The 15,229-nt window shown below is 44.2% G+C and overlaps 1 protein-coding gene across 5 annotated transcripts in view; it reads right to left on the bottom strand.

Moving 5' to 3' along the window:
* The window catches only part of LOC140394373 (cytochrome P450 2K1-like), a 92,411-nt gene extending 78,840 nt beyond the window's left edge, over window positions 1–13,571 (bottom strand). For all 5 annotated transcript variants that reach the window (XM_072481574.1, XM_072481575.1, XM_072481576.1 and 2 more), the window contains exons 1-4: window positions 13,326–13,571; window positions 5,693–5,855; window positions 4,519–4,668; window positions 3,620–3,780 (exon numbers count right to left, since the gene is read on the bottom strand). In XM_072481574.1, the coding sequence (XP_072337675.1) occupies window positions 3,620–3,780; window positions 4,519–4,668; window positions 5,693–5,855; window positions 13,326–13,526 (675 nt within the window). In that variant the 5' untranslated portion in view covers window positions 13,527–13,571. The remainder of the gene's footprint in view (window positions 1–3,619; window positions 3,781–4,518; window positions 4,669–5,692; window positions 5,856–13,325) is intronic.
* Window positions 13,572–15,229: the final 1,658 nt, after the last annotated feature.

Below are 15,229 nucleotides of genomic sequence, written 5' to 3'. Positions count from 1 at the left end.
CTAATCGGCGCCAGCGTGATCATTTGCTGGGGAGGCCACTGGATCACTGGAAGCCATTGGATATGGGTTGGCTCCCGTTAATTAAATGGAAATGGGGTTTAAGTGGTGATAATTGGTTTCTCGCCACACTACGGCGAGATCCCGATTTCACCCATGAGAGCCAGTGGCATCACAAACGGTTTTGTGCCAGGGCGGTTCTTGTTTTCCGCCTCTCCCATTATTCACCGGCCTTGTTTCGCTCAAACAAAAGCGCAACGATACCAGAGAATTGCTCCCATTGTCTTTATTTTTTTTTTAAATTTAGAGTACCCAATTCATTTTTTCCAATTAAGGGGCAATTTAGCGTGGCCAATCCACCCACCCTGCACATCTTTGGGCGAAACCCATGCAAACACGGGGAGAATGTGCAAACTCCACATGGACAGCGACCCGGAGCCAGGATCGAACCTGGGACCTCGGCGCTGTGAGGCAGCAGTGCTAACCACTGCGCCACTGTGCTGCCCAATGTGGGTTTTATGAGGAGGTTACTGGCAGCGATCCCGGATTTGGCCACACACCAGTTGATCATGGGAGGAGATTTTAACTGTGCCGTAGAGCCGAGGGTGGATAGGTCGAGGTCCAGGTCGATGGGTAGGGTATGAATGGCAAGGGAGCTGGGGGGGTTTATGGAGAGGATGTGTATGGTGGATCCATGGCGCTTTCAGAACCCAGGGTGAAGGAAGTATTCCTTCTTTTCACACATCTATAAGGTGCATTCGAGGATTGATTACTTTGTAGTGAGTCAGGAGACTTTGGTTGGGGTGGAGGGGGTAGAGTATGCGGGATAGTTATCTCGGACCATGGGCCCCACTGGCTGGAGATTCGGTTTAGATCGGGATGAGAGCAGAGGCCGGGGTCGCTAACCCACTGCGCCACTGTGCTGCCCTACCCAGTGTCTTTATGATATTAAAGTTAGTAATCATGTGTCAGTAAAGTTTGTTTTAATATACCATATCCCTATTTGTGAAATTACTCCTGGAGCACAGTGTCCTTTCCTCACAATCTTACAAATTAAATAAAATATTGGGATTTCTGTCCGGTATCCACGCAACTGTTGGGACCGGGTCCAGGCTTGTAAAAATAGGGGGAAAAAGGAGGCCCACTAAAACTTGGCGAATCCAATTGTGCCCCAGAGATGCTCGAAGTTGTTAATCAGGCCACACAAATCTGCACCCGTCGAATTTTATAGAATGACAAGGGGGCCGGTGGTGGTACCAGGGTAATAATAAGAACGGGTGATGGCAAAGGCTTGCTAAGAACAGGGACGTCAGTGGTGGAGGTGAGGGAGTGGTTGAACAAATGAACAGTTGGAGAAGGATTGTGATAAGTGTAGACTCAAAGCTAGACAACAGAGTTTAATTATGCTGTGGTAAATGACTTGTGTGGAGGTTAACTTAATTAGTAATATCATACTGACATAATATAACATTATTCCAGCTTTGGCATTGGTGTTTTATTAATAGAACTTCATTATGAACTGGAAATGTTCCAGCTGTGACTGACCCAGAAAATCTGAAGATTATTGAACCTGCCAACAGCATAAGGTAGGGTAAGGTAAATTTGCCATTTAAGGCATTTAAACACAAATCTAAATTCTATTATAAATCAGAATAGGATCTTGGGATAAAGCAGAGGAGACCATTTGGCCTGTCACATCTGTGCTAGCTCTCTGTAAGAGCTACTCAGCTAGTCACAGTCCCCTGCCTTTTCCCCATTGCTCTGGACATCTTTCGCTTCATATAATTATCCAGTTCTCTTTTTGAAAGCTACAATTAAATCTGCCTCCACCACATTTGAATGCATTCCGGATCCTGGCCACACAATGTGTTAAAAAGGCTTTTCCTCATGTTGCCATCGCTTCTTTTGCCAATCACTTTTGTCATGGGAGTGTCCCTTTAGGAAATGTTTTGTATTATCGCATGGCTTCAGTGATGTCATTGTGTGGGTGGAACTGGGCTGTGGCTCTGGGTTTTACTTTCATTTTGAGCTGGGAGCTGGCTGTGGCTCTGAGTTTTACTTTCGGTTTACACAGTTGGAAGCTGGATTCAGACAAAGAAGGTTTCTCTTCTCTCTCTCTGCATGTTAAAAAGTGTCCAGATCACTTGATAATTTAAATGTGATAACTGTTTTTCTGTAAAGAATTCAAACCTATTATTTTGGTAAAAAGGGTTTTTCTGGTTTTATTGGATGTTGTTATCAAGTTGAAGCAGCAGAAAGGGAAATTATTAAGGGTTATATATAGAGAGAGAAAAGTGTAGCTGTGTGGGGTATTTATGTTTGTAGTTGATAAAAATGCTTACTGTGTGTGTTTATAGAAATGTTAACTGAATTCATAGAATAAACATTGTTTTTGATTAAAAGTGCTTCAGGACTCTGTTGAATAACACCTGAAAGGTAGGCCCTAATGTTCCTCATAACCAAATTCTATAAACAGTTGTGGGTCAGGTGAACTCCAAGACTTTGGTGTTCTCTAAACCCTGGCCCATTGTTCAAGAAGGGTAGCAAGGATAATCCAGGGAACTACTGGCCCATAAGCCTGACGTCAGTGGTAGGGAAACTACGGGAGAGAATACTTCAAGACAGGATCTACTCCCATTTGGAAGCGAGTGGACGTATTAGCGAGAGGAGGCACAGTTTTGTGAAGAGGAGGTTGTGTCTCACTAACTTGATAAGAGTTTTTCGAGGAGGTCACAAAGTTGATTGATGCAGGTAGGGCAGCGGATGTTGTCTATCTGGACTTCAGTAAGGCCTTTGACAAGGTCCCTCATGGCAGACTGGTACAAAAGGTGAAGTCACACGGGATCAGAGGTGAGCTGGCAAGATGGATACAGAACTGGCAAAGTCATAGGAGGCAGAGAGTAGCAATGGGAGGGTGCTTTTCTGAGTGGAGGGCTGTGATTAGTGGTGTTCCGCAGGGATCAGTGCTGGGACCTTTGCTGTTCGTAGTATACATAAATGATTTGGAGGAAAATGTAACTGGTCAGATTAGTAAGTTTGCGGACGACACAAAGGTTGGTGGAATTGCAGATAGCAATGAGGACTGTCAGAGGATTCAGCAGGATTTAGATCGTTTGGAGACTTGAGCGGAGAGATGGCAGATGGAGTTTAATCTGGACAAATGTGAGGTAATGCATTTTGGAAGGTCTAATACAGGTAGGGAATATACAGTAAATGGTAGAACCCTCAAGAGAACAGCCTCAGTTTCGCCAATCCTCGTAGCTGAGCTCTCTCACCCCAGAATCTTTTCTGCATCTCCCCACCCCCCTCCCCTAAGCTTTCACATCCTGCCTAAAGTGTGGTGCCAGAATTAGACTCATGCTGAACTAATGTAGGTTCACCAATAGCTTCCTTGATTTTGTACATTGTGCCCCCTATCTTTAAAGCGCAGGGTCCCGTAAGCCTCATTAACCACTTTCACAGCTTATCCCTGACACCTGCAACGATTTGTGTACATATCCCCTCAGGTCTCTGCTCCTGAAGATCCTTTGGAATTGTATCTTTTATTTTATATTGCTCTTCTTGTTCTCCTTATCAAAATCTTTCACCTCACATTTCGAATTATATAATATTGAATGTATACCTGGACTTTAGAAGTTCCAAGTAGATGAAAATTTTCACGTATCAGCTTTGTAATAGTACAAAATATTTGGTCCTTGTAGTCAAAGCGATCTCCAAAAACTATCGAACAGATGATGTTGGCCATGGCAGAGGTGACAGGTTCAGTTGTATCAAAGGGCTGGCCTACCAGAAAACACAGATCAACATGAATTTAATGTTATTTTGAAAACAGAATGGTGACACTTTTTAATTCTTTCTGATGTTTTAAGGTTGTCACATCTTCAGCTCCTCTGATACCGAGTTTGTAAGCCATACAGACCAGTAAGGCCCCGTGTTTGAGGCCATTATGGTCTTTGCCAGAACAGAATAATAAAGAAAAAAACTTGCTTTTATTTTACACCTTAAAGTCACCATAGCCTGAGAGGATCATAGGCTGATTTCCCCGTTGAGAGAGAGAGCTCAGTGATGGTGATTTAACCTGAAGGTCATCACACCTCAGGTGAGGGGCAAGGTTGAGAAGGCAGACCTTCATGAATAACCTCAGCCGGTACAGTAATTGAACCCACACTGTTGGCTCGCTCTGCATTATGAGCCAGCTGTCCAGACCACTGAGCTAACCAACCTGTCATGGAGCACATATTGAATTTCGGTATTGTAAAGTATTGTAAAGTAGGAAATGTGGCTGCCAAATTATTCACAGCAAGCTACCAAAAACAGCAATGAGACAACGACCAGATCATCTGTTTTAGTGATGTTGGTTGTGGGATAAATATTAATTGGGGTACTGGGAAGTACTGGGGTACTTGGTTTAATGTCATAGGTAATAGACCTGAATGCATTAATCCTAAGTGCAAGAGTGGGAAAGTCAGCCAGGATACCTGTTCTAGAATTACACTGAACTAGAATAGCATAAGTTCTAACCTTGATATGACTGTATTATGTGTACCAGAAATTTGGCTTCCTCTGTAATTTTGTCTTCAATTGTCTTCTTGCCCATTCCAAAATCACGAAGGGTCATTAAAGTAAACCTTCGCATCTGTTTCCATGACTCTCCATGTCCAAAAGAAATTCCTAGAATGGACATCAAATGAAAGGTAACTTACTTTGGGTGGGAATTTCTGGCCTCATCCGCTGGCTGGATTTTCCAGTCCCACCGAAGTTGACCCGTCGTGACAGGTTCCCAGCGGCGGATGAGTGCGCAAATGCCCATAAACTTTAGCAGCACAGTAGATCCCACCGGTGGCCAATGACTCACCACACATCTGCCGCGAGAAATCCTGGATTGAAGGGAGCGAGCGACTGGAAAATCCTGGCTTTACTTTGTTTCCAGTGCATCCAGGAACAGAATGGGAAACATCGGTGTTTTAATATACTAATTACACCCTTCATTCCTATCAATGGTTTCAGACTCGTTTCCCAATGTGGTAATTTACATAGAATTACACAGAATGTAAATCACAAAGCAAGCCATTCAGCCAATAGGCCTTTGCAGTATTTATGCGCCGTCTCATCTAACCCCATCAACATGTTCTTCTATTCCGTTCTTTCTCATCTGTTTATCAAACTTCTCCTGAAATATATCTAAGCTATTCACCTCGATTACTCGCAATCTCCTCAATTCTCATCACCTTCTGGGTGAAAACATTTTTCCTGAGCTCCCAAATGGATTCCTTAGGGGCTGGTTTAGCACAGTGGGCCAAACAGCTGGCTTGTAATGCACAAGGTTCAATTCCCGTACCAGCCTCCCCGAACAGGCGACAAGGGGCTTTTCACAGTAACTTCATTGAAGCATACTTGTGACAATAAGCGATTATTATTATTATTGTCCGTTTTATATTTATCACCCCAAGTTCTGGGCTCCCCCACAAGTCGAAATATCTTTTTACTATGAATATAACTTCTCTCTTTGCCATCACCCCCCCTCCCCCCAACCCCCCACAGCAACTAGCTGACTGTTCTAATGTTTCTTAATGGAGCCCAAGCTCATGTTCTTAAGTGGCATGCCCCAAACCAGTGATTGAAATATCTTATTTGTTTGGTTAACACATAATTATAATATCAACAGTGCATAATAAAGTGAAGAGCTGCAAGTTACCATAACCGTTTGTCTGCATTTCCAACACAGGGATTTTTGCTCGCTCTGCAAATTCATCTGCACGGTCTACGAGAGCTTCTTTCACTGTTTTGTACCCCGTGAGTACCACCACTTTTTCCAGTCCTAGCTGAATGGTAAACACAGACCCATACTGCACAGATAACTGAAATGGAACCAGAAAAGTCCTGTCAATAAAAATGCATTAATAAAAAGGGTGAGAAGGGGGGGGGGGGGGGGGGGGGGTGGTGGTGGGAGGAATGGGTGGTGAAAATTGGACACAAGTGGGGACCCAAAACAAATCAATTGCCCATTAGTCATCCCATTCAGTTCCGTTGACCTCAGTCAAACTCATATATCAATGGGCAAGTGCAAGTTTGCCTGTTTTGCGCCCCATGACCGTGTCTCGTTTTACCCTCCAGGTTCCTGGGTTGATTCGAAAGATCCCAGAAAGTGTAACTAAGCTTTCAAGAAAGGACAGAAAGTTGCATAGAAGTTGTGATGAACTTTTGTTAAGAGGACAAATTCCATCATGAAGAAATGTTGTGTTGAATTGAAGTTGAGGGGAACTGCTGGAGCTGCCAAGGTAAGCAGGGGGAAAGGGTCATGCCAGGGTACGACCCCTAGCACCAGTGCCAACCTGTACCAGGGTGATGGTGCCATGGTAGCAGTGCCAGGGCAGGACATCTGGGGACCCCAATTAGGAGGTTTCCCCTTCTGCGTGGTGATGGCTATGAAAGATAAAGACGGTCCTGAATGCTGGTGTTTGGTTTGGGCTTTAAATAGGAGGGTCAGCACATTGTTATCAACATTATGATTATAATGTCGTTGGCAATTAGAGCACAATATTTCCTCATCTAGGATAGCTCAATAAAGTAATCTTATACTCTATTATTAACACTTAATTTTCTCCATTAATCAAAAATCACATGAAGTTCTGTAGAGGCTCCCATAGGGCATGGTTTTTCAAAGTGCGGGTCACTGCCACCTTTTAAATAAGAGGAAATTAGCAAGTGGCAACAATGAGCAGGTCATTGTGCTCTGCATTTACACTTGACATCAAGCACCCTGGAGGTATGGGGTAGAAAGGAATAGAGGGTTGTGTTAATAAAGAATTAAATTTGGAGCACAAAGGCTGGCTGGACTGGTTGGGCTGAATGGACTAGTGGAATCTTCCCCTCAGTGCGCAGGGTACTGGCTAAAACAAGACAACCGGTGTGTAGCTCTCTAGATGCACAGCCATGTTTTCTCTCCATACTTTAGTGCAGTCAGTGCAAAAAAGATCTGGAGCCATGATTTTTGCTATCAGTGTGGTGAGGCGGGGCCTGATTGGAGCCAGCATTGCCGGCTCAACAGAGATCGGGCACCATCTTTAAAGATGGCACACTAAACTTCAATAAAAATAAATCCGCCCCCCCCCCCCCCAACACTACACGGACACAGGCAGCAGTGACATGGTGCTGAAGAACAACCTCCAAAATTTCTCCAGCTTCGGCAGGAACAGAACATATGTACCTGATTGGCTGGGCCCCTCCAACACTGCTCACAAATATCCTCTACCCCCTCAAACAAATGGCACATCTTCGACTCTGTCAGGTGCGCTCAGTGTACAACCTTTGCTGTATCAACCCCAACCTCCCGTGAAGGGGGGGTTCAGCGATGATACCTCTTAAAACTGAATCGTCAGCATGCCACTCGAGTAGTTTTACATAAGTTATTTTATTAAGAATTGAAATGAATTATAGGACTGATTAATCATTATTAACCATTAAACATGTATTTTTAGCCATGATGTGGAGATGCCGGCGTTGGACTGGGGCGAGCACAGTAAGAAGTCTTACAACACCAGGTTAAAGTCCAACAGGTTTGTTTCGATGTCACTAGCTTTCGGAGCACTGCTCCTTCCTCAGGTGAATAGAACATAAGAACATAAGAACTAGGAGCAGGAGGAGGCCATCTGGCCCCTTGAGCCTGCTCCACCATTCAATGAGATCATGGTTGATCTTTTGTGGACTCAGCTCCACTTTCCGGCCCGAACACCATAACCCTTAATCCCTTCATTCTTCAAAAAACTATCTATCTTTACTTAAAAACATTTAATGAAGGAGCCTCTACTGCTTCACTGGGCAAGGAATTCCATAGATTCGCAACCCTTTGGGTGAAGAAGTTCCTCCTAAACTCAGTCCTAAATCTACTTCCCCTTATTTTGAGGCTATGCCCCCTAGCTCTGCTTTCACTCACCAGTGGAAACAACCTGCCCGCATCTATCCTATCTATTCCCTTCATAATCTTATATGTTTCTATAAGATCCCCCCTCATCCTTCTAAATTCCAACGAGTACAGTCCCAGTCTACTCAACCTCTCCTCGTAATCCAACCCCTTCAGCTCTGGGATTAACCTAATGAATCTCCTCTGCACACCCTCCAGTGCCAGTACGTCCTTTCTCAAGTAAGGAGACTAAAACTGAACACAATATTCCAGGTGTGGCCTCACTAACACCTTATACAATTGCAGCATAACCTCCCTAGTCTTAAACTCCATCCCTCTAGCAATGAAGGACAAAATTCCATTTGCCTTCTTAATCACCTGTTGCACCTGTAAACCAGCTTTTTGCGACTCATGCACGAGCACACCCAGGTCTCTCTGCACAGCAGCATGTTTTAATATTTTATCATTTAAATAATAATCACTTTTGCTGTTGTTCCTACCAAAATGGATAACCTCACATTTGTCAACATTGTATTCCACCTGCCAGACCCTAGCCCATTCACTTAGCCTATCCAAATCCCTCTGCAGACTTCCAGTATCCTCTGCACTTTTTGCTTTACCACTTATCTTAGTGTTGTCTGCAAACTTGGACACATTGCCCTTGGTCCCCAACTCCAAATCATCTATGTAAATTGTGAACAGTTGTGGGCCCAACACTGATCCCTGAGGGACACCACTAGCTACTGATTGCCAACCAGAAAAACACCCATTAATCCCCACTCTTTGCTTTCTATTAATTAACCAATCCTCGATCCATGCTACTACTTTCCCCTTAATGCCATGCATCTTTATGTTATGCAGCAACCTTTTGTGTGGCACCTTATCAAAGGCTTTCTGGAAATCCAGATATACCACATCCATTGGCTCCCCGTTATCTACCGCACTGTTAATGTCCTTAAAAAATTCCACTAAATTAGTTATGCACGACTTGCCCTTTATGAACCCATGCTGCATCTGCCCAATGGGACAATTTCCATCCAGATGCCTCGCTATTTCTTCCTTGATGATAGATTGCAGCATCTTCCCTACTACTGAAGTTAAGCTCACTGGCCTATAATTACCCGCTTTCTGCCTACCTCCTTTTTTAAACAGTGGTGTCACGTTTGCTAATTTCCAATCCGCTGGGACCACCCCAGAGTCTAGTGAATTTTGGTAAATTATCACTAGTGCATTTGCAATTTCCCTAGCCATCTCTTTTAGCACTCTGGGATGCATTTCATCAGGTCCAGGAGACTTGTCTACCTTTAGCCCCATTAGCTTGCCCATCACTACCTCCTTGGTGATAACAATCCTCTCAAGGTCCTCACCTGTCATAGCCTCATTTCCATCAGTCACTGGCATGTTATTTGTGTCTTCCACTGTGAAGACCGACCCAAAAAACCTGTTCAGTTCCTCAGCCATTTCCTCATCTCCCATTATTAAATCTCCCTTCTCATCCTCTAAAGAACCAATATTTACCTTAGCCACTCTTTTTTGTTTTATGTATTTGTAGAAACTTTTACTATCTGTTTTTATATTCTGAGCAAGTCTACTCTCATAATCTATCTTACTCTTCTTTATAGCTTTTTTAGTAGCTTTCTGTTGCCCCCTAAAGATTTCCCAGTCCTCTATTCTCCCACTGATCTTTGCTACTTTGTATGTTTTTTCCTTCAATTTGATACTCTCCCTTATTTCCTTAGATATCCACGGTCAATTTTCCCTCTTTTTACCGTCCTTCCTTTTTGTTGGTATAAACCTTTGTTGAGCACTGTGAAAAATCACTTGGAAGGTTCTCCACTGTACCTCAACTGTTTCACCATAAAGTCTTTGCTCCCAGTCTACCTTAGCTTGTTCTTCTCTCATCCCATTGTAATCTCCTTTGTTTAAGCACAAAACACTAGTGCTTGATTTTACCTTCTCACCCTCCATCTGTATTTTAAATTCCACCATATTGTGATCGCTCCTTCTGAGAGGATCCCTAACTATGAGATCCTGAATCAATCCTGTCTCATTACACAGGACCAGATCTAGGACCGCTTGTTCCCTCGTAGGTAGGTTCCATTACATACTGTTCTAGGAAACTCTCGCAGATACATTCTATAAACTCCTCCTCAAGGCTGCCTTGACTGACCTGGTTAAACCAATCGACATGTAGATAAAAATCCCCCATGATAACTGCTGTACCATTTCTACATGCATCAGTTATTTCTTTGTTTATTGCCTGCCCCACCATAATGTTACTATTTGGTGGCCTACAGATTACTCCTATCAGTGACTTTTTCGCCTTACTATTCCTGATTTCCACCCAAATGGATTCAACCTTATCCTCCATAGCACCGATGTCATCCCTTACTGTTGCCCGGATGTCATCCTTAAATAATAGAGCTACACCACCTCCCTTACCATCCACTCTGTCCTTCCGAAAAGTTTGATACCCTCGGATATTTAACTCCCAGTCATGACCATCCTTTAACCATGTTTCAGTAATGGCCACTAAATAATAGTCATTCACGATGATGTGCGCCATCAACTCATTTACCTTATTCTGAATACTACGAGCATTCAGGTAAAGTACACTTATGTTGGCTTTTTTACCTCTGTTCTGAATCTTAACACCTCGATCTGTAACGTCGCCTAAGTTATATTTCCTCTTAACCTTTCTCCTAATTTTGAACCCATATCTTCATGTAACAACCTGCGTCGCTTACCATTAATGTTTTCACTTCCCGTTTTATTTCTTTTAGTAGTCCTGGTCCTATTCACTGAGCTCCCCTCAGTCACTGTACCTTGTACTGTCGCCCTTTTTGATTTTTGACTGTGGCTTCTCTGCCTTACACTTTCCCCCTTACTGCCTTTTATTTCTGTCCCTGTTTTACTACCTTCCAACTTCTTGCATCGGTTCCCATCCCCCTGCCACATTAGTTTAAACTCTCCCCAACAGCTCTAGCAAACACCCCCCCTAGGACATCGGTTCCAGTCCTGCCCAGGTGCAGACCATCCGGTTTGTACTGGTCCCACCTCCCCCAGAACCGGTTCCAATGTCCCAGGAATTTGAATCCCTCCGTCTTGCACCATCTCTCGAGCCACGCATTCATCCTATCTATCCTGACATTCCTACTCTGACTAGCTCGTGGCACTGGTAGCAATCCTGAGATTACTACCTTGGAGGTCCTACTTTTCAGTTTAACTCCTAGCTCCCTAAATTCAGCTTGTAGGACCTTGTCCCGTTTTTTTACCTATATCGTTGGTGCCTGTGTGCACCACGACAGCTGGCTGTTCACCCTCCCCCCCCCCCCCCCAGAATGTCCTGCAGCCGCTCCAAGACATCCTTGGCCTTTGCACCAGGGAGGCAACATACCATCCTGGAGTCTCGATTGCATCCGCAGAACCGCCTGTCTATTCCCCTTACAATTGAGTCCCCTATCACTATAGCCCTGCCATTCTTCTTCCTGCCCAGCTGCGCAGCAGAGCCAGCCACGGTGCCATGAACCTGGCTGCTGCTGCCTTCCCCTGGTGAGCCATCTCCCTCAACAGTATCCAAAGCGGTATATCTGTTTTGCAGGGAGATGACCGCAGAGGACACCTGCACTGCCTTCCTACTCTTGCTCTGTCTTTTGGTCACCCATTTTCTATCTCCCTCAGTACCTTTCACCTGCGGTGTGACCAACTCGCTAAACGTACTATTCACGACGTCCTCAGCATCGCGGATGCTCCAAAGTGAGTCCATCCGCAGCTCCAGAGCCGTCAAGCGGTCTAACAGGAGCTGCAACTGGACACACGTCTTGCACGTGAAGGAGCCAGGGACAGTGGACGTGTCCCTGAGCTCCCACATCGCACACAAGGAGCATGACATGGGTCTGAGATCTCCTGCCATATCTTTAAACCTTCGGTTAACTTCAACAATTACAATTTCCAAAAATTAAATAAATAAATAAACAATGAAGAAAAAAATAAATAAATATACCAATGAAAAGAAACAGGAAAAACAGAAACACTACTTACCAGTCACTTACCAGGGATAAAAAACACTTCCTCCCCACCCAGCTTCGAATTCCCACCTAGATTCAAATTCCCAAACTCACTCTTAGCTGTGCCTCACTCTGACTGTGTCTTCTCTGGCTCACTGGGAGAACTCATGAAGAGGTATGTTCCAGAAACATATATATAGACAGATTCAAAGATGCCAGACAACGTTGTCTACCTCATACGCTGCAGGAAAGGATGTCCCGAAGTGTGGTACGTTGGCGAGACCATGCAGACGCTGCGACAATGAATGAACGGACATCGCGCGACAATCACCAGGCAGGAATGTTCCCTTCCAGTCGGGGAACACTTCAGCCGTCAAGGGCATTCAGCCTCTGATCTCCGGGTAAGCGTTCTCCAAGGCGGCCTTCAGGACGCGCGACAACGCAGAATCGCCGAGCAGAAACTTGTAGCCAAGTTCCGCACACATGAGTGCAGCCTCAACCGGGACCTGGGATTCATGTCGCATTACATTCATCCCCCACCATTTGGCCTGCGAAATCCTACCAACTGTCCTGGCTTGACACAATTCACACCTCTTTAACCTGGGGTTACCCCATCTCTGGATCTGTAAAGATTTAATCACCTGCTGATGCTCGCATTCCAAGCATTGTCTGGCATCTTTGAATCTGTCTATATATATATGTTTCTGGAACATACCTCTTCATTCACCTGAGGAAGGAGCAGCGCTCCGAAAGCTAGTGACATCTAAACAAATCTATTGGACTTTAACTTGGTGTTGTAAGACTTCTTAATGTATTTTTAGGACAAGGCAGTAATAAGTAATCAAATGGGATTTAAGGATAGCGAACTTGACCAAAAGGACATTACTTCTGCCATCTTGTCTTTGTGAAACATTTCAGGCTGCTGGTTCTATTGTTCTGTTTCTCACAGTCAATGCAAGCAGCTGTCAGGATGAGGATCAATTGATTTTTGAACGTTGTCTAAGTACTGTGTTTGGGTCTTTGTTTGGCAGAACAGGTCTTGGCCGATATCCAGTTTGTTCTCCATGTACACGTAACAAGCTTGATTAAATAAGCCATCTTGTCCAAGTTGTGGTGTTTTGTTCCTCTCTGTACTGAGTTGAGCCACAGGGAATAACCCCATGTGGAAGCTGACTCAATACACAGGTCTTGAAACCACTCCTATATCATCCCGCAAAGGTAGAGGCATTCGCCCTTTGCAACCACCCCCGCCCTGACTCCCACCGCTGGAGAAGACACCACAAATACTCACTTTTACACTTCTGCCTTCTCAAGGCCAATTACATATGGGCAACAAATGCTGCCTTAGCCAGTGATGCCTAAGTCCTGCAAATTGAATTTTTGAACAACTTAACTGCTTAACGGAGATAAATGTATCTGACCTCCATCAGGCTTTTGTAGAGCATTTTCAGGTCCAGGGTGTGCAGATTCCCAATCAGCGGTAGAGGAGCTGGGCCTGGGGGAAGCTTGAAAGCTGCTGAGGGTTTGGGTCTAATATAAAAGTACAGCAGGCAAAATCCAGCCAAAAGTGAAAAAAGAACTAAGGTGACCGTGTCACTGCCAAAGAAGCACAGCAAAGACATGATGCATTAACCTTTCATTCGAACAACCAGAAAAAAAGGAGTAAAGCTGAGTCGGACCACTGGGTCTAAATGATAATCGACTGTTACACTTGAATAGATAATAAATGTCCATAAGTAAATATTAACAGCCAGTCCAAAAGGACTGACTCTCGTATTTGGAGCCCAATATCACTGCAGACTAGTAACCCTTCCACCTACTGAGCAGTGCTGATTGCTTTGTGTTGATGCCTGTTTCATTGCCAGTTATAGAAAATGCAGGTGACCAGGGCTATTCTCAACACCTTCAGCAGTTTATGTTGGAATATTACTGTTAGTGGGAGCTGACCCGTACACAATTTGCTGCTGTGTTTCCCACATTACAACATGTTGCTTTGTTGGCTGTTGAAGCACTGTGAAAGTTACTACGCATACTGGAATCGCTAGCCAGGGTTTTCCTGTTCCCCCTTGGTGGGTGGGGTGAGCCATTCAAATCTACGTTGACTTTGGGAGGTCTGGAGGATCCCACCAGCTGGAGGGTCTGTAAATTCACACCCACTGTGTCAGCATGTGTATGTTGTGCTCCATTATGGACCCGCTGCTGTCTGGGACTACCAGTGAGGGATTATGAGCCAAAGCATTAACATGTACCCTTGGCTTTTCAGTATCTCGATCTTGATAATCACACATGATAGGCTACAGTCATAATCATGAGTCATGATTTCTGACAGTGAAGTTGACATTTACTTGTGGTATCACGCACAAAATGACTATCAGTGGAGAAAAAATGCTATGGAGCACATAGGTCTGTCTACACACCATCAATGACACCCTCGACTTTTAGGGATCCTGTTATTCGAAAAGAATTATGTTTTAGGATTATTTTCTGTTAGCTTCTGCTGCTCAATTGGAAAGTGAGGTCCTTGCTTGGTCTTGTAGTAAAAGCACCAATGACATATTTAGTGCCGATTAGTGAGGTTACTGAGATCCCCAGTAGTGTTATGGAGAGAACCTATGGCACAAGTCGCTGTCAGTAGTGTGACTGCCATGGAATTTGATTGTTTCTGTACCATAGTGTGCATAAGAAACGCCTCTGAGTGTAGTAATATTCAGTAAGACCAAGGCCAACAAAGTAGAGTAAGGTTGGATGAGCACCAATTTCAGCGATATTATCTATCCTCTGCTTTCACAATTATAATTAAAACACAAAAGGGGCATCTATCGTCTAATGGGAATAATGGAAGCTGAAGTATGGCTTCTTCAAAGCAAACATTGAAATTTTCCAGTACTATTGTTGTCTGTTGAACGGTCCAGAAATTGACGCATGTTATCATGAGATGGGTGAACTTTCGGAAGGTGCAGGGAAACTAGAGGTGAGCAAATTTTAAATTGCGAAGAGGAAAGTGGATCAATTAATTCTGCCAAAGAAATTGTTGTTGGCTGGATTTTTATACAGCTTTAGCAACGGAGCAACATGTAACCCTAACCTGGCCCTTGACAAGTGTAAATAAGGGCAATGACAAGGAAAGCTTGTGACATAATTTCTATTTGCTGACAGGTGGTCCCCTTATCGACCTATGTCCCAGAAATGCACGCCGCATGCAAAGCAGATGCAGAGCTCAGCCAGAATTTTCTGGTTATACTGACAAAGCCCCGGGAGACACAAGGTTTTGGGGAGGTGGGTAATGTCTTCCTGGTGACATGCCATTTTGCCAGCGATGCGAAAG

Source organism: Scyliorhinus torazame, chromosome 17 (genome assembly GCF_047496885.1).
Source record: "Scyliorhinus torazame isolate Kashiwa2021f chromosome 17, sScyTor2.1, whole genome shotgun sequence".
Taxonomy (NCBI): domain Eukaryota; kingdom Metazoa; phylum Chordata; class Chondrichthyes; order Carcharhiniformes; family Scyliorhinidae; genus Scyliorhinus; species Scyliorhinus torazame.
This window is presented reverse-complemented; position numbering and strand designations above follow the sequence as displayed.